A 25,755-nucleotide genomic window follows, 5' to 3' on the forward strand; every position below is an offset into this window, starting at 1 on the left:
GGGGGGATCCCAAGGCGCTCCCAGGCCAGCGAAGAGATATAATCCCTCCACCTGGTCCTAGGTCTACCCCTTGGTCTCTTCCCAGCTGGACGTGCCTGGAACACCTCCCTAGGGAGGCGCCCAGGTGGCATCCTAACTAGGTGCCCGAACCACCTCAACTGGCTTCTTTCGACGCGAAGGCAACTCCGAGTCCCTCCCGGATGACTGAACTTCTCACCTTATCCCTAAGGGAATGAATGAATGAAAAACTTTATTACAAACTCAGGGTCCAGATAAAAGACAAGACATTACATATAATAAATTACATACACAGCATAAAAAGAATTTATAGTTTAAGAATAATTTAAATCAGTGTCCTACAAAGAGACAACTATATGTCTCCACAGCTGCGATTGGTAGCGTGTAGTACTAAACCTTATGTTCGATAAGGCCAAGAGGATTTCATTATCAGAGTCATTAAGTCGGCAAATACATATACATAAGATTTCTTAAAACAGCTTGTAGAGTATTGACTCCTGCAGCCACAAACATTTCACTTGCACTCGACCATCGAGGTCTCTTCAGCAATATTCTCATGGCATCTTTATAAGCTACTTGAAGTTTCCGTAAACTTGCTTTTCTGTAGTTTGACCACAGACGTGCCGTTTAGAGCGGTGTGCAACATGCTCTGAACAGAGACATCTTCACTCCATCTGTACGCACCAAACTTACGTAGGAGAATGTTTGCTTGTGCATACATCATGCGGCATTGCCTATACATATCTTCATCTGTCATTTGTTCTGTAATAAAGTGTCCAAGATATTTTAACTTATTACAGACACTAAGATTAATATCAGACAATTTAAAATCAGGACATTTTAGACATTTATCTTCTTGGGTTCTAAAGATCATGACGGCACTCTTACTGGCGTTGTATTTGATGTCATGCTCCACACCACACACAGAGCACACAGCAAGAAGCTGCTGAAGACCAGCGCTAGATGGGCTCGGCACAACAAGATCATCTGCATACATAATATGTTCACTAGAGGACTACCAATCATGCATCCAGTATTACAGGCTCTCAGTCGCTCGGACAGATCATCAATATAGAGGTTACAAAGAACTGGGGACATCGTTCCACCTTGTCTGACACCATTGCTAACCCCAAATGGGGCTGAGACCCTATTGCCCCATTTGACTTGCATAGTCTGGTGGCCATACCAGTAGACCAGAATTATCACAATGTATTTGGGCACCTTTGACTCAGTTTAACAAATAACTTCCTATGATTAACACGATCAAAGGCTTTAGAAGCATCAATGAAACACATAAGAACTGTATTTGTTGTATTTGTCCTTTAAGGCGTATATACACAAGTCAGTGCCATGTTTAGCCTTAAAGCCAAACTGGTTATCTGTTGAGTTAATAAAGTCAACTAATCTGTCCAGCAGAATTCTTTCTAGCACTTTTGACAGTATGCTGGCTAATGCCATGGGCCTATAGTTGTCTAGGCTTCCCACTATACCGGCTTTGTCCTTAATAACTGTCACCAACAGAACAGACAACATTGAGTCTGGTAACAAGCCATGACTCATAAAGGCAGTAAAGCAGAGAGAAAGAAGAGGAGCTATCTTCACACTGGCATATTTAAGATGTTCAGCAGAAATATGATCTACACCACTGGCTTTGTTGTCCGACAGCTTGTTTATAGCTTGGCACACCTCATGTGGCATTATCACCATTGACTCATTGTTATCAATATCACCTATACAGTTCACTTTGGACACAGTTGAATAAGGTACTATAATGCTGTCGCCATAACTCCACAATGTTGTGTGTTCCGGATGTTCCGTCAACAGTGCATGGTAGAGATATTTTGCATTTATTAATAGCCCTCACTTCTTTCCAAAAATCCATAACATTGTTACTTAGCAGCTTCTTAGCCATGGAATCGGCCCTCAGGGCTTGCTCATTTTTACAGATGAAGCGAATAGCATACTTGTATCTTGCATTAGTAAGCTTCTTGTACTCAAATACAGACCCTTGTCTGGGTCTGCCTGCCATAGCCCAAGATTTGGTGGCTTCACAGGCTTCAGCATGATACTCACCTACACCTATTCCAGCCAGGCCTGATGTTATGTGTCTTATTGTTACTTTTGTAGTAAGGCTTACTGCCTTCATACAGAGCACTTACCATATCACTGTTCATGGAGCAGATATCACCCCTATGCTTTGCATCCTTACAATTAGCATCACTACACATAATTGCATCTCTAGGTAGATGAATATTAGTTAAGGATGTATCCCTCTGAGCATAATAGGATGTAATGTCTTCCTTTGTGAGGGTTGACCAGTCTAGTTTTTCTGTTTGAGCACTATTTACATTTCTGGTTAGCCCAGGTAGATGTTCGACATTTATTGACATGGCAACAGGTATATGATCAGTCGTTGCTGTCCCATACAGAATGCTCATACACTCAAGTGAAGCATGCACATCAGCTGTACTAATACAATGATCAAGCCATGACGTATGCCAGGCCTCGCTTTTATAACTATTTGCAGGAAAAAGCACCTTGCTTGACAATAACATTGTTATCGTGACAGAACTGAGCCATATGCTTGGCAAATAATGAGTTCCTGTCTGAGATATCTGCAGTCATATCCTCAATGGCATACACACAAGAAGAAGTATTTCTTTGCTAAGGGAGACACCAGCCACCCTGCGGAGAAAACCCATCTCGGCCGCTTGTATCCGCAATCTCGTTCTTTCGGTCATGGCATGCTGTAGGCAATACACATTTGGGAGTCATCCAGCGATAGTTAGTCTCAACACAGCACTGTTTGTGTGATTTGTTGTTGTTGCTCGGAGCAGTGATTTATGAATCTTGTTCCCCCCCGCCTCAAGTCCCGGTAACCACGTCTGATCTTCATGAAAATATGAAAGAACAGCCACTTCTTCTTCACATGGAGAATAGTAACACTGGATTCTGCAGCCAGCGTCATGTGCCTCTGCAGACACACACAGCTCTGTGTTATTCCCTCTTTGAAGTGTTAACATAACCTCTGGCATGTTACCAAAAGGTTCATCCTTTAACCTACTTGGAGTTTGCTGTAAATCAACTCACCATCTCAGCCTTTTTTTGTTTGAGTCACACCTTTAACCCCAGAAAAAAAAATTGAGTAACATTTGTGACCCATGTCAAATTAGGTTTTTTAAGTGCCTCATATGATCTCTGTTATATAACCTAACCCCTCTCTGCCTTTGACTTTCTGCATCGCGTTTCTCAACATTTTCATATTGACTTGTTGCCAAATCAAATGCAACGCAGCAAGATGAGAGATGGCTGGATGATACATCTAAAGATGCAGGACATTTTGCTCAGTGGTGGAAGAAGTACTCCTAAGTTTTAAGTAAAAGTAGCAATATTGAATTATATTGTAACAGTTATTTTTTCCTTCAGGTGTGCACATCCTGTCATTCATAAGGACAGACTACAACCAGTGTTGTAAGAATACTCAGATTTATACTAGAATAAATGAAGCAATAATGAAATGGAAAAATACTACAATTAAAACTCCCGCTTATTATTTGAATTATATGTTGTATTAGCTGATAATCTGAATCTGTGAAGTAACTTGAAACTAAAGATGGATACATGTAGTCGAGTTTATGGTAGCTAGAGGTGGTAGAAGTACTCTGATCTTGTACTTGGGTAAAAGTAAAGTACCAGAGTGGAGGAATACTCTGTTACAAGTACAAGTCCTGCAATCAAAATGTTACTCAAGTAAAAGTACAGACGTATATGTATCAAAATATACTTAAAGTACCAAAAGTAAAAGTACTCATTCTGCAGATTGGTCCATTTCAGAATAATATATATGATATGTTTTATAATTATTGATCATGAAAGTGTTCTCAAAGCTGGTAAAGGTGCAGCTAGTTTGAATGACTTTGTATACTGCAGGGTAGATTGTGAATTTACTCCAGGTGGAACTAAAGTCTGATTTAAAGGTTGATTATATTTCACATCATTAATCCAAATCTGTAAAGTAACTAAAGGTGTTAAATACATGTAGTGGAGTAAAAGTACAAAGTATACAAGTAGGATACCTCAAAATTGTACTTTGTTCTCATTGGAGTAAATCTAACTATTTACTTTATACCACTGGGTTTTAGTACTTAAACAATGTTGGATGGTTTAATCCATACCAATTAATCATATTTTAAAAGTCTTTCCTAAAATCAAAATGTATAAAGTAACTAGTAAATAAATCTGTAAAATAAATGTATTGGAGTAAAAGTAATAAAGTAGCATAAAATGAAAACACTCTGTTAAAGTGAAAGTACTTCAACATTGTACCTAAGTAAATGTACTACATTACCTGCCACTACTGACGCCAGTGAGCATTGCTCGCACGCACGGACGCGCTCAAACTCGGGAACGCGCATTTGACGCACCCCCTCTCTCCTCCCTTGGGCGGAAGTGGGTCCATTTTTTCTCAATCGGATAAGAGTGGTTCCAGGAGTTGCAGCTCGAGCACCACGGCAGCCACGAGAGCACACACACCTTATGTTTATGTCAATCCTTAACCAACCGGGAGTAAACAACGGCAACAACAACGCAGTACGGGACGTGAATCCTCTCCGTACGGCCGTCGGGACCGAATCTTTCGGCACCGTTTTCCACGCTGCCAGTGCGCATTCCTGCACGCAGAGAGCCAGAGATCCAGCCCAGCCAACGGAGAGCTGCTAGCGTTCCTCTTCACAACCCCGGACCGGTGCATTCACCCCCGGAGGCTGGTGAAACACACCTCTGATGTTTGGGCTTTACTGGAGACTCCATGCGTTTGTTGTTTTGGAGACCCAAGGTGCACCATGGGATGGTTGCTCTGATGAATACGAGTACGGTCTTGCGTTCCGAGTAGACTGACCGGTGGCTGCGCCCGACGCCGCCTTCCAGGGCCCCGATGGTGGACTAGAGAGGAGGAAAACACAACCACAACACGGGCCTTAATTGGAGAAGAGGAAAGACCCATTTAAATCCTTTTTACGCTCGCCTTGATGCTGTTGGAGCCCCGCAGTCATGGACAGGAGAGACGGAGCCTCCGGTTTTTCGACGCCAATCCAGTGTCACTCCAGTTTCGGGTTTATTTTATGAGCCGAAACACTTTTTCTCGACCATTGTAAGATTATTTGAAAAGAGCGACGCGGATGCTTCACCCTCGCCTTACACAAGTGAATGATCATAAACGCCTAAAAAAGTGTTTTGTTTTTGTTGCCTCATCTTCGGAGAACTGCCTACCTCCTTGTTCCGCATCAGGTCAGAGTTATAATACAGAGACAAATCTGTAAGTCCATGAGCACCGTTTCCACTGTTGAACTGACTTTGATACCTCATGAATCTACCTCAAATACACGTTTTTTCGCTACACCTCATAACTGGCCGATGTGACTCCAGATAAATACCTCAGATTGCGCATGTTGTAAACCTGGGTTTGGGTAAATGCTGCAGATGGCTTCGTTTCCAGACTCGGACCTGCAGACCTGCCCGCTCTGCAAGGAGCTGTGCGGGTCCTCTGCTCCCATTTCCTCCAGCTCTTCTACCTCTTCATCTTCCTCCCATACCTCCTCATCTTCCTGCCAGACCACCAGGAGGCTCCACGTCCTGCCCTGCCTCCATGCCTTCTGCAGGCAGTGTCTAGAGGGCCAGCGGAGTCCCGGGGAGCCTCTGAAGCTGCGGTGCCCCACCTGCGACCAGAAGGTGTGCATCTCAGAGGCTGGGGTGGACTCCCTGCCTTCCTCAAACTTCCTGTTCAGCAACCTGCTGGACGTGGTGGTGAGCTCCGAGGAGCAGATCCAGAACAAGAACGGCCACCACAACCACCTCAGAGGAGGCTTGGGTGGAGGCTCCTCGGGTTTCCATCACCCCCATGGAGGCCTGCTGCACCCCAACCACCTGGGAGAGCCTGGGTGCAGCTCCTGTGACGAGGAGAACCCGGCCACCTCCCACTGCCTGGACTGCCAGGAGTACCTGTGTGACAACTGTGTGCGGGCGCACCAGAGGGTGAGGCTGACCAAGGACCACTTCATCGAGCGCCTGGGGGAGAACCTCCACCTGAGCTGCCTCAACGTCAACAGCAACTCGGGGCAGCAGTCCCTCGCCCAGTCCCTGCAGAACAACTTTGCCCTGCTGTCCCTCTTCCAGGACCACATGAGCTTCTGCCAGCACCACGACAATGAGGTGAGTGGGGATACAACTCTGGATGTCCATTCATGTGCAAAACACTCCTGACAAACCAATGAGAAATATTTGCTCAGAAATACTCATCTTTTCTGATCTATTTTTGACACATTTTGCATTGTCCTTGTTGAATGTGTAATTACATATTCTTTCAACATATGCTCCTATCGTGTAATAGCTTTATATGTGTATTATAGAACCATACTGGGGGCCATATGGCCTTGGGTTCAAAGGGAGCTGAGTGGCTCTTCACCTAGTTCCCTAGAGACGAACAGGCACGTGTGCTGAGCTGGATTTACACACACACAAACACACACTGACCCTGCATACACACACACAAACACACACTGACCCTGCACACACACACACACACACACACACACACACACACACACACACACACACACACACACACACACACACACACACACACACACACACACACACACACACACACACACACACTATAAGCATAGACACATGCAGAGTCTGGTTAATCTGTACCACACCATCCATTCAGGGCGGAGAGAGGCCCTTGTAGTAACGGCACACATGTTTCTATGACTGTTAGAAGTCCTATCCATGGACACATTATGGAGATCTAGGTTTTCTCTGATAATGGGAAAGACAAGTTGCAACTCGGGGCCCAAAGGGCTTTCTTTTTTTTTACTGTGTGATCTTGGTAAAGTAACTACAAAGGCCTGTAAAACAGGAAACCAGCTTTTTCTTGGTTTAGTCATATGGTCAGGAAGAATAACAAATAGCATTGGTAGGGGGTCTTGGAATTTCATTTTTGATCCACTTCTGTTTACTGTTGAGCAGCTCAAGGAGTTTCTCCTTCCAACAAGCGCAGGGACAATAAATAATTGTATCTAAAATTAGCAAAAATGTCTATTATCCTCAGTCAGGTAAGTCAGCAAATGTAATCACTCGGTATATTTGCACCTAAATGATTAGATGGCGCATTACATTTTGTAGCACTTTTGCAAGAGTTAAAGCACTGCTAACTTTCCCACATAACCAATCATCAGACTACACATGTATCTTTCAGATTACAGTAGCATGTCACACACAAACTCCCCCGAGGACGCAGCAGGATCCCCTTCATTGTTAACTGAACCTTGAAAATAATGCTGGCTACTGCGATTAAAGCCTCATAATTCTTCCAGTGGTACAACAATGGGAAAATTGAGAGAGGTTGGACTAGTAATAAAGTCCTTTGTTGCACTGCAAACAACCTGTTATACACGTTTTGACTCCCTGCAAATATATATATATTTGTTCTACTCCGCTCAACTGTGAGAAAAGTAAATGGCTTCCTAATTCTTTATGATACAGTTGCTAGGACTTGTTTAAGAAAAGCAATGCAGCCATGTCCAGAGTTGTAAAAGAGTCCATTAAAAAGTTCTCAAAATGCAGAGATGTAAAGAAAAACTAAATCTGTCTGACATTTCCAAACATAAAGTGCCCAGTCACAAAACCCCAGGTCACATTTTCAATTAACTTCCTGTCCTTCCCCCCCACTCCCCATCCTTTGCCAGTAAATAGGTGAGCGCAGTTTTCCAGTAAGGGCTTCATTTCCCAGTAATGCCTCACTCACTCACTGTGCTTCAGCCCTATGGGGGAGGGAGGGACACAGGAGAAGGCTGCTCTGTCTTTACCTTTGAGCACCGAGCAGGCTGTCATTGTCCGTCAGCTAGCTCCACATCCATCACATATTAAAAAGCTTCCTCATATATATACCCAGTCATTCGGTTGGTATGCTCCGTAATCATTATGCTTTTGGAAAGTCCTCTTTATGTATTCTCCATTCTGATTTAATCAACGTACAAGTTGCCATTTATTAGTTTGTGAAGGAGCCAGTATACTCCGGTTTGCAGTTCTCTAACTTTCCAAAAGCGTTGATCTGTCTCCATGCCTACGTTAGCAGTGCATTGGTGAGGAAGAAACCAGTGTTCGTACTTGTCTCTTCATCCCATTTTTTCCATTCTATTCCCAACTATTTATGTCTCTTTTCTACTGTCTCAAACTGGTGTATAGGCAGGACTAATAAACCTTGTTACTCAGAATATTGTCCAGCAAAGCTCCAACCAGATATTTCAGTCATCTGTTTTTCTTGTATAGTGGGAGCTGGTTACTGGTGAGGACAACAGAGAGCTGCAGTACTGGTTTTCTGACAGGATTCTTTCTATCCTGTCATTCTATTAATCTAGATTTCCAGTGACACAAACACAGTGGACTTCATGTTGTCTATTGTCTAGTTATGTCCTCTCATGCAAGCCCAGAATCAATCTGCAGTCAGCTGGCAGTCAGCTGGAGCCTCTGCTGTGTGTTCATCTCTTAACATAACACACAAGGCATTACAAAGCACGCTTTTGTCTAGGTGCTCCTTTGAGGTATGTCAGGGCCCTCATACCAATATAAAGACTGAGTAGTGTGGAGCAGAGTATCAACCAGGAGCCGTGTCTGACCCTTCCAGTCATAGGCGGCGCATGAGGCTAAATAACTTTTTTTACCTGACGCTGCCCGCCTCTGGTGTCTATAGAAAAGAGATCAACTCAGTGAAAGCACCGCCTGCTGACCAATCAGAGCTCAGTGTGCGGAGTTTAAATCTATCAAGTCATATTACAGGATAAAGGAAATACAGTTTAAACTGCCGTAGAGAAGACGCCGAAGTGTTGCACTTATCATTCATATCACATCATCAATCAGATCATCGATCATATAATATCATAATATATCATATGTCCTTATCGGAGTCAGCTTCTCGAGCCGTATCTGGCCGTGCAACACTCAGTGTCACATAGCCTACTGTATGCAGCAGTATTATTTTAAGCAACACATTGGGTAGACGAAACACTCAACTCAAATGTAATCAAAGTCAGATCCACTCGTGTCTTAGATGGGGGAATGATATCATAAAACTGTTACGCTTTCAAACACTCAGTAGTTTATTTAATTTGTAACCAGTTGTTCTATATTTACCTTGCAGGTGCAACTATGTGGCTTGTGTCCTGGATTATATGTTTATGTCATGGATGTTTAAAGTTCATATTTGTCTAATATTAGTTTACTTTTCATTAATGACGCTGCGCTGTCAGTACACATAGCAGCGCTAATGTCAAAGACACAAACATTATACATTATATTTTTTTATTTTACCAGGATGCTGTGACAGAAATATTTGCCTAGCCTACAGTACCCGCCGCCCCTGCTTCCAGTGTTACGCGAGCCGGCCGAGGAATTGCGCCTCTCCCAGGAGATGATGGTTAATGCTCAGGAAGATTTTGTTAGTGAAGTTCTTGTGGAAGTGCCCAGTCCCTCGGGTCTAAGAGGAATACAAGGAGAATTACTTTCAGAAAGGGTCAGTAGAAATCCCAATCCCATTCCCCTTTTCCTGGAGATTTTGTTGCCCACAAGACGCAGGGTTGGGTAAAAGGGTGCAGCAAGAATAACGGTGTAATTAATAACATCAATAGTGCCCCTCAATATATCATGGAACAATAATTAATGTCATAACCGACACCTAATTTGACCTTTCCTGGAGAGAGGTTAAATATTTGCTAAGAAATAGACTTTAAATGACTTACTACGTCAAGCAAAATGATACAGTGCTATGTTGTGTATAGTCTTAGCAAACGTTAGCTTAGACTGATCGGCTGAGGTGTTTCACAGCTCTGTTTTTGTGGAGGTCCCGTCTCGTGCCATCAACAAGTTGTTGGTCATGTTTGCCAAAGGGCTTGACTCTCTGCAGCGTATGAAGCTTTCCATCTTTACGCCATAGATTTGGACAAGGGAGAGGTTATGTTTGTTTTTCCTCTTATGGAGGCCGCGGAGCGAATATCACATGTATTTGCTTTGGCTTCAGTTTGTCTCCCAATTATTTGCACACCAGTTTACCGAGTTAACCCGTTGTTATTGTACACACTCCTCGATGGAGTATGATTTTGTAGCAGAAATGGCAAAACCTAATTGATTTCCGAATGCTGGAAACAGAAGGATTGACTGTGGAATGAAGGGGTTTCAGTTGGAAGATAAGGCAGTCCTCTACGCACTGATAAGAATATATAGGTTTAGCACACATGAGTGAATATGTTGGCCTACTTAAAAGCACGAATGTCAGTTGTTACTCATCCAAAGAGGCCCTGCTCATCCGAAAGGGGTGCCACGTTGTGTGTGTGTGTGTGTGTGTGTGTGTGTGTGGAGTGGAAATGGAAAATTGGATTACATCAAAAGGGTGCCCTCTGCTTGCTGTGATGTCAGCCCTCCAACACACAAATACACACACAACTCCATCAGAGGCACGACTAATGATATGATAATCCCACAAAACATCGCTCTGTGCTCTAGATTAAATGGTTTGCTGTGCACGTGCGTGGCTTCTCGGACACACACACACACAACCCTTATAAAGTAGGGTGGGAGATGGGGGGGGGGTTGCAGATACAGAGTGGTTGCTGGGCGATGAGCGTCTACAATACATTGTGTTTATAAGGATGAGGTGAAGTTGAACTAATCAGTCCGACAGTGCTCTAATTTCTCGTCCTCATTCGGATGCCTGGTTGCAGTGGGAGCTCTAGGAATGACATTTTATTTCATAATTAGAACAGTGTTGCAGCAAAAGTGGCAGAGCAGGTAATAAACTAAATAAAGGCATACAGTAATACTAAAGAAAAGTACCCATTAGAAATAAAATCAAGACAAATCAGAGTATCAGCAAAGTATGTCAAACTAAGTGACATAAATAATTTCAACCTTAAAAAAAGTTTGGGAACATTTATAAACAGATTTTTACATAAAAGTGACTATGCCACGGTACCATTGCAAACGAGCGTTAATATTACGCACTGCAGGTTTATTGCACACGATTGTCCACAATTACACAAGTTTACCTTCTATGTAGTTCTGTATGGGGAAGACAATCCCTTGAAACATATGCTGGGCTGGCTCTCTGATCACCAGTTCTGCTCCCCCTCTCTGGAGCTCACTAGCGGAGAATGTTTGTAAGGAAACCTAACCCAACACTGACGCTGATACAAGGCCAGAGGAATTCCTGTAACTTGAGTTTATACCTCCTGGGTTCTCTTTTCCCCTTCTCTCTCGCTCACACACCCGGGGTATTTCCTCTGGCGACTCCTGCCTTTCTCATCAGCGCTCTCTGTCTGCTCTATGTCAGAGACAATGGACATTATGAATGCAGAAATTCTCCTCGGCATGATTAAGCAGCTGTTGCTGTGGAGGGGCAAGTGATTACATTTCATCACTCCTGGAAGTATCCGTGTGAGTGTGGGGCTGCGGCGCTTTCCTCTCTGAGAGCATCTCCCATCTGTAGGTAGTTATCCCCTGAAGAGGATTTTAGTGTGTGTGTGTGTTTCCATACAGCCAGCAGAGTATATGAAGTTGTACTTCCAGAGGTCTAATGCTCAACATGTGCCCAGTAATTAGAGAGCATTCCCTGTTTCCTGTGTGTTGTGAATGTGTTTCATGTAGACTAAGGGGGATTGTGCATGTGTGTGTGTCCGTGCTTTGATGTCCATTTGAGGACTTTGGGGCCATATAAATTTAATGGATAGAAAGGGAGGCATTTATCACATTCTCTTTGACAACAGGGTTTGAAACCCAGTTCACGAAGCTGGACCCTGCCACTTCCTCCTCAGTGGTTGGGCACAAATGGGGTTTTAATTGGCCATTATTTGACCTCACTCAATGGGATTGCGCTGTTAACACATTTGACGTTAAAACTCTCGACCCTATTTGGAGGACATTGCACAGCTTCCAGCCACATTATTATTATCATTATTTATTAGGCCAAGGTTGTGCTTGTTGCTACCACATGCAGATGATTATTATTATTAGATGTGATTAACAGTTCGCACAGAAGCTGAATTTAAGGTAGCCAGCCTCTTTGCTCTAAATGTTAACTCCCGGTTTTCCGTTGTACAATAGTAGATGCATTTTCCCTTTGGTCCAAGGCTGAAGGAATACTCGACATTCAGTAATGCTCGAACAGTCAACAGCACCAGGGGGGAAACAATTAAAGCCAACTTTATTTGTTTGAATCAAAACACATAATAGATGCTAATGCCCTCAGCCAAAAAAACAACAATCGGAAAACATTGCCAAAAAACACTGAAACATGGCAAAGTGCTCTATTCAGTCATATATCTACAAGTGCATACTCCTTGCATATCATTTGCAACCCCAATACTTCATGTTCCTGCCATTTACAGCATTGATATAATCCATCAATCCCCTTGATGGATTATAAAACGAGTGTTACCTTCCTTTCTCATAGTTTTAGAAAACACTGATTAGCCTTCAGACTCATGGATCCTTACATTAGATTGCAGCAGATGAATCAAAACATCAACACTGGATTACCTCATAATAATAATAATAATAATAAGGTATAACGGATGTTTTCCTTTATTGTTTTTACTTCAGGATATAGCTTTTTTGGCAGTTGTCACTCCTTTAGGTTAAGTGTAATGCTCCATGTGACAGGCATTTGCTCATGTTGACGTTTGAGCTTACTTGGGTAACAGGGCCACTTCCTGTTAAGGTAATGCTCTCTCGACTGTCTGGTTGGGAATTGTTTGTGTGTGAAAATATATAAGGGACAGAGCGCTGGACAAAACAATGAACGTTTGTTATCTGTTTTGCGCGTTGAGCGTGTGAATGTCCTGTGTTTTGGTCAGAGTTGTAACGGACTAAAGTTCATTAAACATATGGGTTGTTTATTATACTCTCTTATGTCACTGTGACCAGGAATAGGCTGCGTTGTGACTGTAAACAGGCGCACGTTTACATCTCAGCTGCTCCACATTTCATTCACACAGCTTCTCCATTTCACCCCGCTCTCATGTTTCCCTTCTTCACTTTGTTATCGTTGTATAACTCCTTTTCCTCTCACACTAGATGTCTATCTCCACCCGTGTCTCCCACCCTTTCACTTCCTCCCCCTTTTTCTCTTCTTCTTACTGCTGTAGTAATAATCACATGACAGTCAGTCACATGCTCGCCGGCAAAAGAGGCCAGCTGACTGTGGTTTGTTATCGCTCTGGGGCCGTCCAATCAGATCGCCGGTTCACGGCCACCGCCCCCCTCCCCTGTCGTATCTGGCAGGGTTTCAAAACATCGGCAGGCATGTCTGTGTGCGTGTTGTGTCCGTGGCAACGAGCCAACAGGGTTTGAGGGCGGGGCGGGGCGACGCAGCAACGAGAGAAGAAGAGTGATGGAGGGAATAGAGAGGGACAACTATATGTGAGCAAGATATGGACTGTGTTAGGAAAAGATTAGAGTAGGTGTCTGCGAGGGCCATACAAGGAGCTTTGTCTGGCAGATGGTGTTCCTGGGATTGCTGGGAATGTCGGGATTGGGTAGTCCACAGATAATCCCGCCTGGACATACCAGACTGGCTTAGGTCTGCTGCTGTCTATTTGGCTCTTCATAAGTGGAGTAACATTGCTAATCTTTCTTCTTTCCCCAAGCCTCACAACACTGACTATAACAGCTGGAGAGTCAGAGCCAGTCTCATCAAAGACAGATAAAATAAGATATTCTTTATTGATCCCAATTTGGGAATTTGTTTGCGTCACAGCAGCATGTAAAGAGGCACAGCACACAATGTGAAAATGTAAGAAATAAACAGACAACAAATATAAACGTCTCAAAATAAAAGATATATACAGTGGGGCAAAAAAGTATTTAGTCAGCCACCAATTGTGCAAGTTCTCCCACTTAAAAAGATGAGAGAGGTCTGTAATTTTCATCCTAGGTACACCTCAACTATGAGAGACAGAATGAGGAAAACAAATCCAGAAAATCACATTGTCTGATTTTTAAAGAATTTATTTGCAAATTATGGTGGAAAATAAGTATTTGGTCAATAACAAAAGTTCATCTCAATACTTTGTTATATACCCTTTGTTGGCAATGACAGAGTTCAAACGTTTTCTGTAAGTCATCACAAGGTGTTCACACACTGTTGCTGGTATTTTGGCCCATTCCTCCATGCAGATCTCCTCTAGAGCAGTGATGTTTTGGGGCTGTCGCTGGGCAACACAGACTTTCAACTCCCTCCAAAGATTTTCTATGGGGTTGAGATCTGGAGACTGGCTAGGCCACTCCAGGACCTTGAAATGCTTCTTACGAAGCCACTCCTTCGTTGCCCGGGCGGTGCGTTTGGGATCATTGTCATGCTGAAAGACCCAGCCACGTTTCATCTTCAATGCCCTTGCTGATGGAAGGAGGTTGTCACTCAAAATCTCACGATACATGGCCCCATTCATTCTTTCCTTTACACGGATCAGTCGTCCTGGTCCCTTTGCAGAAAAACAGCTCCAAAGCAGGATGTTTCCACCCCCATGTTTCACTGTAGGTGTTCTTTGGATGCAACTCAGCATTCTTTCTCCTCCAAACACCTCTAGTTGAGTTTTTACCAAAAAGTTCTATTTTGGTTTCATCTGACCATATGACATTCTCCCAATCCTCTTCTGGATCATCTAAATGCTCTCTAGCAAACTTCAGACGGGCCTGGACATGTACTGGCTTAAGCAGGGGGACACGTCTGGCACTGCAGGATTTGAGTCCCTGGCGGCGTAGTGCGTTACTTTGGTCCCAGCTCTCTGCAGGTCATTGGCTAGGTCCCCCCGTGTGGTTCTGGGATTTTTGCTCACCGTTCTTGTGATCATTTTGACCCCACGGGGTGAGATCTTGCGTGGAGCCCCAAATCGAGGGAGATTATCAGTGGTCTTGTATGTCTTCCATTTTCTAATAATTGCTCCCACAGTTGATTTCTTCACACCAAGCTGCTTACCTATTGCAGATCCAGTCTTCCCAGCCTGGTGCAGGTCTACAATTGTGTTTCTGGTGTCCTTTGACAGCTCTTTGGTCTTGGTCATAGTGGAGTTTGGAGTGTGACTGTTTGAGGTTGTGGACAGGTGTCTTTTATACTGATAACGAGTTCAAACAGGTGCCATTAATACAGTTAACAAGTGGAGGACAGAGGAGGCTCTTAAAGAAGAAGTTACAGGTCTGTGAGAGCTAGAAATCTTGTTTGTTTGTCGGTGACCAAATACTTATTTTACCGAGGAATTTACCAATGAATTCATTAAAAATCCTACAATGGGATTTCCTGGATTCTTTCCCCCCATTCTGTCTCATAGTTGAAGTGTACCTAGGATGAAAACTACAGGCCTCTCATCTTTTTAAGTGGGAGAACTTGCACAATTGGTGGCTGACTAAATACTTTTTGCCCCACTGTACACAATGACAGTGAGATGTATATTTCTGAAGACTATCTGTCAAATATGCACTATTAAGGGCCAATACAGCTAAAACAATATAAAAGTAAGATATAATTAACGTTGATTCTGCAAAATCATTCAGAGGAAAGTCGCTGGTTTGTTGTGTTTTGCTTTGCAGGAAACGCTTCACGCCATATTTACTGCCTATGTTTTCTTTTCTATTTTTGTGTTTGCTTAAGGCATCCTGACCCCAGCCTTTTGTCTGTAATGAGGCCTTTTGTTGTTACTCATGACACTACCTGACTTCAACTCTAAACGGAAAGGATTACGAAGTTTATGACCTAGATCTTTGACCATAAAAAGAAATGGATTTACTGATTTTTAAATTACTCATCATTTTCAAGTATTGACAAAAAAAAAAAATATATATATTTTCTCGTGTTGCTGTTGTCCAGGACACCTACCAGGGCAAATTGTACATGTCGCTGTAAAAAGTGCATTTCAAGCTCAGTGACAACTAGATGTAATAATGTATCTTAAATAAAAGCTTATTTAAAGGGACAAACAAATCTAGAAGTATGATAAATACTGAGTTTTACACACAATGTGTCCGTTTGTCACCAGGAAAAACATGTTATTTAAGTGTCAAAAGCGGCTAAACACTTAAATCAGTCAACATATTAATAGATGTCTCTTCTGTGTATGTTATGCGTGTGTAAACAGTCCGCAGTTAAACTCCTATATCATAAAACTAGGTCTATATTTGAAGTATGCAGGCCGTATTTGTACTTGTAAGAATAACCATTCAGAACATCCCTCCCCAGTGGCATTGAGCAGACATTTGTCTCTCTTGGTTAAAATAATATTTGTCTAACAGTTTCTTTACATATCAAACCCCCCTAACCTGAGCCCCTGCACACTGCTACTGGAAAAATAAAACCCCAAAGGAAAAGAGCTGAGTGTGATCTCATCTTTAAAAATGAGCTCACATCTATAGTATGGACCACTAACGGTATTATCTTTCTGAAGTGGCACGTGTGTTTGATTTCAGAAGCTTGTGTACATGAAGTTATAATAATGTGTGTCATAAAGCATCTGTAAAATGCATTTTTGGAGTAAGATGGAAACAGTTGAGAAAAGGAATGTGTAGGTTTACACATACGAGGAATTTCACGTGGTGTATATGGTGCAAACATAAACACAGTTAAAGATGGATTTTAGGAAAAACAGCCAAAATATAAGACTATCTATAAAAAACTCTTATGATGTTAAGATAAAGGAACATTTTTACATTAAATATAGATATACCAAAAATCTACGTACTGTATACTAATGCAAAATAGTCAAAATAATAAAATATGTGAAGTATTGTTGTGGAAAGTTATGCAGTAATAAAGAGAGGTAGCTTGTGTACACATGTGCCAAAAATATTCAGAGGGTAGTGCTGAGCTGGCTAAAATGAAAAAAGCCTCAAATGAAATAAATAAAGGTATTGTTTGCATAGTGTGCGTTAATGTAATCGTGTCTTTGGAGTGTCTGGGGCCTTTGGACTGTTGCAGATTTTCCGAGCGTCTCCCTGTCAGAGGGGGGTTCTGTATGTTTTCTGAGCATGCTTCAGAGCAGCTCTGGTTTATCTGGCACCGCAGTGTGACATTACATGGCCCTCGTCCCCTCCCCCCACTCGGCTGCACGGGGCGATCCTACTGGCTGGCTGAGATCGTGCCCTCTCCCCCAGTTCCCAGTTCCTCCAAATGGAGGGGGGAGAGGGGCCGGTCCTCCTCCCTACAGTGTGAGCAGAGGATTGGCCGTCATGCACGTACTCCAACGTTGTTTTTCCCTCACAACTTCAGTGTTGTGCTCTCGACAATCAAGAGCTTGGTGTGATACTGTCATCCCCATTACAGCAGGGGTACTCAACCTGCTTTCCCAGGGGGGCATGGGCCATTTACGACATTTCACTGTAGGGTGGGTCTTCCCCATACGTCTTCCCCTGGCATATATTTTGTTGTAAACGAGCTCTGTTAGTCTATTGTGATGCCCTCTGGCTCCTGGATTGTTTATATTTAATTATGTCTGCGCTTTGTGGAGTCTGCTAATTTGTAGTTATCCTTCAAATTCATTTTTCATCCCTTATCTACACTTTTACTTTGGTCTTTAGATGATATAAATGACTGCAATTACTAATGCATGACTCATTTGTCAGGAGTAATGCACTGGCAGCATTTGTTTATCTGCATTTGTTGTCTGTATAGTATTTAAATTAGTCTTTTTGGGGGGGAAATAACCTACATGTTGACTCCAATAAATGCAAGGAACTGATATAATTTCCTAATACCGAAGGAGACTTCCACACATTTATTTGATTCCAAAAATCCAAAGATATAACATTTACAATGAAAATAAAACAGAGTTTAGCAAATCTGAAAACTGAATACAAAAATTCTAGATTGTTTTTTAATTGAATAATCAACCAGTTACATCAAATAAGGTGGTATCAAAAACAAGCTAGAGCTAAGAATAAATAAAGATAAAGAATAAATAAAAACTGTATGATGTGAATGAGCAGCGTAATGGGCAGAGAGGGAAACATCCGGTCACTAATGAAATACAATAACTCACTTCCCCTGTCGAGCCCCTGCTCAGAGCTCACAGCTGATCACATGTTCAGCCGCTCCCCAACAGCAAACGGCACTTCTCACTTTGTTGCTCCGTTTGGTTTGTTTTGATATTACACGTCAACACACTTTTATTTTTTACATTCAAGATTCAAGGCTTTTATTGTCATTCGTACATAGCTACAGTGTAGCTATGTTGATGACAGTCTTAGGTCCCAGGCTCCTCCAACAGTGCAACACAATAAAACGGATAAAATAGTAATAGTAATAGTAAATACAATAAAATAGAATAGAAGTAGTCTATATACAAGTGATACATGAGCCGATGCTTTCAAATGACACTTGCTTTTGACTTAACTCATGTCTCTTCTGAACAAATAATTCATCAAGTTGGACATGCATGCACCAAAGTAAAAAAAACTAGTATTTTGTCAGAGCGTTGTTATGGCTGCTCGATTATGGCAAAACTCATAATCTCGATTATGTGGGTCAATAATTGATATCACGATTTTTTTAAACGATTGTCCATTTTCTTTGACAACATCAATTTATTGGGGAGAAAAAATGTGAACAGTATGTTTTTAACAGTTGATTACCCTGAACTTTAAGTAAAATTCAACTGAAAAACCAATTTAATTTTTTTAATTTCGATTACGTTGTTTTCATAATCGGTGCAAGCCATAATCGTAAATGCGATTTAAAATACGATTAATTGAGCAGCCCTAGCGTGCATCTAGTTTTTGTGTAACAGAGATACTTTCTGTAGGTGAGTCACCTCAGCCGCCCCTCTAGGGTGTTCTCTGAGGAATTTACAACGTTGTTAGCATGACACCACGCCTATATTTCACGTCTTTCTGGAGTTGTTTTTCACATGCACTCTGGGAGTTTCTGGTGTGTGTTCTTGCTCGTGTGAGTGGAGGTATCCTATCCGGCGTATCCAGTGCAGGCCCTGGCTGTGAAATTCCTGTTCTGCTCAAGTACCATGTGTGTAACGGAGACGCTGCTTTTCCTGGCGTCTGGAGAATTCGGCTTGTGCGCGTTGTGCATTTTAGTCTCTCAGTTTAAATATACTCAAAGCTTGTGAAGGATGGGTGTCAGAAAGAGGCAAGCGCTAGATAGGGGAACAGCAGCTTCCTCCTCATGAAGACCTCTGGGAAGACGCAGTATCCTGAGCGAGTCGATAATATTGACAGGCATTCCAAGAGGCTGTGTGTTATGTAATATATGACCGTGTTTGTGTTTGTGTGTGTGTGTGTTTCATCTTGAGGAGCTGTTTATGGCTCATGAGCGTCATCAAAAGCCTGTTGCAGGATCTATTTCCTGAAATAGGACTCCAGTGTTTTGTGTTGTTTTTCATTTGGCTATTTCTCCACTTACACAAAATCACAAATGGTTACTGTTAACATGAGATAATACAATCATGAGATATTGTAGATTGTTTTGAATGGTCCATATAAAATCGAATGAAAATGGTCAGTTTTTTATTTTATGTTTTGTGTGTTGAATGTTGAATGTATGGTTTAATTGTGTTTGCTTTCAGAATCTGCTATTCCTTATACAAAATTAAAGCACTTTATGTTTTGCAAGAGGAAGACCATATTATAATCTCTGCAACAAACGAATGTAGTGATTGTTCTATATTTTACAATCATTTGGTAATCACAAGAGCATTCAAAGTAGTCCAGTGAAACCATCCTGTAAACACCTTCATTAAACAATGCACAAACAAGTGAATACATGAACGCAAATCCAACTGAAAGCAAACATAAACACAGCTAAGATTCTTTTAGATCAGATTTGTTTCTAATTTCTCCACCCTTTTTAGCCCAGGTTGAATTTGTCTACATGAAGAAGCTGTATAACCAAGATTTAAAATACAACATTACGGTTGCACATTTGAGACTTTAGATGGGGAAATTAAAACATGTAAACCGTCTTATTTTGTTAATGGGAGGAACAGGAAACAGGTTTTTTTGGTTATTGGGAAAATGCCGGTAAAAGGTTTTTCCACATTAGACTTCTAAGATTTCCCACCAGCATAAATGGGGGATTTAACCACTATATGGGGGAGGCCGAGGACCTTTTGAACATCCATAAAAGTAAATTAGCATATTATATTGCACACATCCTGCTCCTCTGTTCTGTGGCAGGCTGTATAAGACCTGATTAGCATTCCAAAGTCAATTTGAGTTATATAGCCCAAATTTACAATTTTGCCTCAAGGGGCTTTACAATCGAACACCTTCTGTCCTCAGAGCCTTGGGTCTTCAAACAACTCTCCAAAAAGCCTTTTAAAGGAGGAACAAAATAAAGAACTTCCAGGTCGAGAAAGGGAAACCTCTTTTAGGATATGAAATATATTCTGGGATGGAGATGGTTTTAATACAAGAGACGATCAAGAGCATTGATGAAATCAGGTGTGGGGACTTCGTTTGATGGTATTAAAACAATTGATTTAAACACAAAGTAATCCTATCTTGTCTATCTTCGCTAAAGAAACAAATCATTACCAGTAAGACTTTTTGACTGTGATCTGATGTTAGCAAAACAACAAGCGTCAGCGTTGAGGGTTTTGTGGGAGCTGCAGCTTTCAGTTGGCCAATAAGCAACAGTAGAGGGATACAATCATTAGATATTACTCTTCACGTAATCGGCAATATTGGCACAGCTTCCTTTGATTAGCTGCAGATCTCTGTCCTGAAGATATTTTGGGTCACCAGAATCCCTCCCTCGTCCCCATCAATCTGCCTGTCCCTCATCCCCATCAGCCCGGTGTCCGTCATCTCCACTTTCCTCCTCCACTCTGGAGCCCAGCTGCATTCCTGGCTTTTGTGTGTGCCGTCCCCTTGGAATTTAGGAGATGGCAATGTGGTGAGGGGGGTTGGGTTAGGATGGGACTCACGGGGGAGAACATTCAGTGACAGAGCGGTGCAGAGACTGAAGTGTAGGACAGCAGAAAGAGAGACAGGCAAGAAAAGGACTGAAGAAGAGTTTAAGGCAGAAAGGAGGAGGAAGTTGGAAGAAGGGTGAGTGTTTGTGTGTGTCATTAGATTATGCTGCGTCCCTGGGGGAACAGCCATTATTGATGGATTGATTGCCGGCCCCTCCCCATCCACTCAGGTCTCCTGCCATTGGAGGCCATTCATCTGGTGTCTCTTTGGGATATGATGGCTACTGCATATTTAATTAGCCTTCCATTACAAACAATCAACATTCAGACAAGGGGTTCAGATCAAAGCTTAGGTTTTAGGAACAAAGGTTAAATGACATCTTGCCTTCTGATCCCATGGGGCTTTTTTCTCAAGTATGATCAGGGATGCTTTTACTTCACCTGTCATGCGTATTATATACCAAATCGAAGCATACCTGCCAGCATAACACCCTTTCCCAGTGAAATAAACCTCATGTGTTGGTTTAACAATTGGGAAAGTTGATTTTGAACTGTATTTTCTCCACGCTTGTTTTTTTGCGGTTTCTTTTCATTTTGGCGTGTCACAGACGCTTCTTTATGGACCAGAGGCCTGTACTACGAAGCTGGTTCAACCTAACCTGGATATTTGAGTTAGCCGGTTGGCCTAATCCAAAACATACGCGCTCTCGCTAAGCGGTCCTACAACGCTGGTTATCAAGTGGATCGCTCAAGCCAGCCGTGTCCTATCTAGTTAGGTGCGCGTTCACATGAAAGGGGTGGTATCTGGAGCATTCGACCAATCACAAACATGGAGAAGCGTACTGACAGCGCAGCGTCATACTTCCTGAATGAAAAGTGAACTTTAATACTAGTCAAAAATGAAGAAGTTAAACTTTAAACATCCATGACTTAAACACTTTATCCAGGATAAAAGCCACATAGCTGCACCTGCAAGGTGAATACAGCTGGTAAAAGAACAAGTGTTTGAATGCGTACATTAACAGGTTTATGATATCACTGCCCCGTCTAAAACACGATCTGACTTTAATTACATTTGACTCGAGTGTTTCGTCAACTTAATGTGTTGCTTAAAATAATACTTCTCCATACAGTATGTGACACTGTAGGCCTAAGTGTTGCACGGCCATATAGTAGACCCTCCAGAAAAACGCGGGCTAAAATCCTTGATTATGCGATCAAACATGCGGGGTTTTATGTGATTTTATGCGGTGAAATTGCGGGAAGTTGCAAAATATGCGGAAATATGCGGAAAAAATAAATATTGGGCTGTCTTATTTATTTATTCTCTCTCACACACAACCTGCCACTAACGTTAAACTCCTTTACTATTAAATTAAACACATTCAATGTTTATTTATTGTAAAAGCAATTGGGCTATTTTAATCACACTCACTCACTCTCTCACACACACACACACACACACACACACACACACACACACACACACACACACTTACTTCTCCGCCTCATTCTGTTTTCATTTACTCGTTCGTTATCTGACCAGCTTCAATCTTGTAGGCTTCTCACCTCGTTTCTTGTAGGCTTCTCACCTCGTTTCTTGTAGGCTTCTCACCTCGTTTCTTGTAGGCTTCTCACCTCGTTTCTTGTAGGCTTCTCACCTCGTTTCTTGTAGGCTTCTCACCTCGTTTCTTGTAGCCCTCGAAAGGGTTTTGGAGGTTGATGCCTCGGTGAACGTGAGTTGTTTGGCTTTCTTGTCCGCAGCAGCAGAAAGCATTTTCGAATCTTTGAATGAATCAAAGTGGGTCGTCACCGTCGATGTTCTATTATGCTCCAACACAGTTGCACGGGGTGCAGAATAGTTTCCCCCCACTTTCATGCAAGACATCGGGGTACTGCTTTGCCCGATCTTTAGCAGAAATGTTCGTCGGTAAATGAGATGGATTCGATTTTTCATCGTGTGAGCTCCACACGTTCACTCTACGGTGTTGTTTACCTTCTGTGATGCGCGAGCTGATGACGTCGTGCATCATCATCACTTCACGTCAAGATGAGTTAACTTTTTTTTTCAACTTTGTGTGGAAAAATGCGGGGATTATGCGGCCTTTTGATAAATATGCGGCTTTTTAAAAATCTGCGCCATTTTGCTGATTATGCGGAAAATTCTGCGATTGCAGAATCGCGTTTTTCTGGAGGGTCTAATATAGGCTACGGCTCAAGAAGCTGACTCAGATAAGGAAATATATGATACATTATGATGTGATATGCCGTGGACTGTACGTAATGTTACTTTGATCCGGTTACTTATGTTGTGGCAGATATTTAATTAAGCTTTCTTAACACTAATGTTATAATAGTTAGATTGCTCTGAAGATGGGAGGTGATATTCTATTAATTTTCACGTTCACACAGTCGGTGATTTTTGCCGGCCGTCTTTCCTGCAACGGCAGTTTAAACTGTATTTCCTTTCTCCTGTAATATGACTTGATCGCTTTAAACTCCGCACACTGAGCTCTGATTGGTCAGCAGGCAGTGCTTTCACTGAGTTGATCTCTTAGCCTGCATCCTAACCTGGTCCCGACCAGGTTAGCAGCACAGCATAAGTTACCATGGAGATCTAGCCCGCTAAAAAGAGAACCAGCGTCGTAGGACCGGAAACCCCGAGTTTTCCCTGAAGTTAGCCCGCTAAGCGAAAATCCTGCTTCGTAGTACAGGCCTCTGGAACCAGGATTGGTAAACAATGGTGGAAGCCAGTGAAAATGTAGCATTGGCCTCTTTTTTAATATATTTGTACTTATTCCGTTTATTTTTCAAACTTTTAAATCAGAGTTGGTGATTGTTGGCACAGTGAAGGAGTAATAAAGATGGATTAAATTAGTTTTATTGTGTTTCTGTAAAGTTCAAATTAAGTGGGTTCATGATGATCAGCGCAGTAAAATCACTGTGTGACTAAGGCCCCGTCCACACGGCGACGAAACGGGTTGTATCCGCTGCAGTTCCCTATCGTATAGACGGTTCGTCCACACGAGGCCGACACGGAAACGCTGATGACGAAAACGGTAACGGCTCCCAAGGTGGTTATATCTGCGGACGAAACGCTCTGGGGGGCCAAACGGCTCCGTGTATACGATCATTTCCTGATAACGATGACGCCATAGACCCATCTCTGCTGCTCACCCCCACGTCACCGCTGATGTGTTTTGCCAACAACAACAACAATAGCGGATCACAGGGTTTCTTTCGTGCTCCAGATGCTACTGGCCATGCCACAGATGTTAGTGCAACATCTACAGCTCCTCTACCACAACCATCAGCAGCACGTGGACATAGAGAACTACCTGAACTACATGTTGCTAAATCCACCGCGGAGAATAAACAGGGCAACCATGGCAACCATGCTCGGGGGGTCTTATTCGCTGCTTTTAGTGTATTTTGTGGCGGAAGTACAGCGCCACTTACAGGCCCGGCATATGTACTACAGCGTCTCCAGCGGGTTGAGCGGTCTCGTTTGGACGGACACGTTTCTGGTGCAGATTCCGTGTGGACGGAATACTTTTTTGATATCGACCTCAGTTTGTTTTTAGTTTTCGGCTCCGCGTGGACGTGGCCTAAATGTCTAGCTTTGAAGAAGAGATAAATAGGGATGTCCCGATCACCTTTTTTTGCTCCCGATCCGATTCCGATCATTTGATTTTGACAATCTGCCGATACCGATTTTTCCCGATCCGATCTTTATGCAATACATTAAGAGAAAAAAAAGGTAACCGATAACGGCTGGTCATCCAACGCGATGAATTCAGCTATCTTGGCTGTTATTGTGTTGGCCTTGTCACTGTTCTGGGGCAGATTCTCTTTCCTTTGAAAAGTCTCTGAAAGTGTCGGTTGTTTTAGTGCCGTTACCTGAGTGGCCGCTGTGTACTCGCCGTGTTGTTGTTGGTGTTTGTTTCTCAGGTAGCGTATTAGATTGGTCGTGTTGAACGTAGCTCTGTTCTTTCCACCACGCAGAACCTCTGCCTTGCAAACATTGCATCTGGCTGTTACACTGCCTTCGCTTTCAATTTTATAATACTTCCAAACTCCTGACATTTCTCTGTCCCAACTCCCGAGTCACCAGCTGAACGTAGCCTCTTGTTAGCTTACTGCTACTATTAGACACTGCGCCCACTCTGTTGCCAGATTTCAGAGAAATAAGCAACCAGGTCTATGAAAACAAGCCCAAAGAAAGCAACACATACATGATGTTGTGTAATTTTAAACTAAAACTAAGTCCTCAGGATGACTTTAAGACGTGAACATGGTCATTTTTGTTTTGTAACATTAAATAAAAATATTTTATAAAAAAATTTATTAAAAAAATCCCGATCCCCGATTTTTTTGAAAATCACGTGATCGGCTCCGATCCCCGATCACGTGATCGGATCGGGACATCTCTAGAGATAAATGAACGTTAAGAAAGTATAATTATTGTCTTCATCCTTAATGATTTCCTTTTATGTATCACTTGTGTAGAAAATGAGCGTGTCAACCCAGGTGTCATGTTTCCATCACAGCCAATTAGAACTTTAACCATTTAACCATGAACACTGCAAAGTCATTTCTCCTTGGAATCAGTGTTGATTGTAAACCATCCCAATAAAGTCAATATTCAGCTGTTAGAGTGATTTTTACTTAATAGTATAACATGGTTTTCAAAGGTCTATTATTCAACATTAAAAAAATGCATGTTATTAAGAAATAATACATTTACAAAGAACAGAATGCTTTCAAGCATTAATCA

At 42.3% G+C, this 25,755-nt stretch overlaps 1 protein-coding gene across 1 annotated transcript in view; it reads left to right on the forward strand.

Moving 5' to 3' along the window:
• The first annotated feature begins 4,380 nt into the window (after positions 1-4,380).
• Positions 4,381-25,755, forward strand: part of trim71 (tripartite motif containing 71, E3 ubiquitin protein ligase) — a 44,914-nt gene continuing 23,539 nt past the window's right edge. The window contains exon 1 of the mRNA XM_034095066.2: positions 4,381-6,225. Within this exon, the coding sequence (XP_033950957.1) occupies positions 5,488-6,225 (738 nt within the window). The 5' untranslated portion in view covers positions 4,381-5,487. The remainder of the gene's footprint in view (positions 6,226-25,755) is intronic.

Source organism: Pseudochaenichthys georgianus, chromosome 11 (assembly GCF_902827115.2).
Source record: "Pseudochaenichthys georgianus chromosome 11, fPseGeo1.2, whole genome shotgun sequence".
Classification (NCBI taxonomy): domain Eukaryota; kingdom Metazoa; phylum Chordata; class Actinopteri; order Perciformes; family Channichthyidae; genus Pseudochaenichthys; species Pseudochaenichthys georgianus.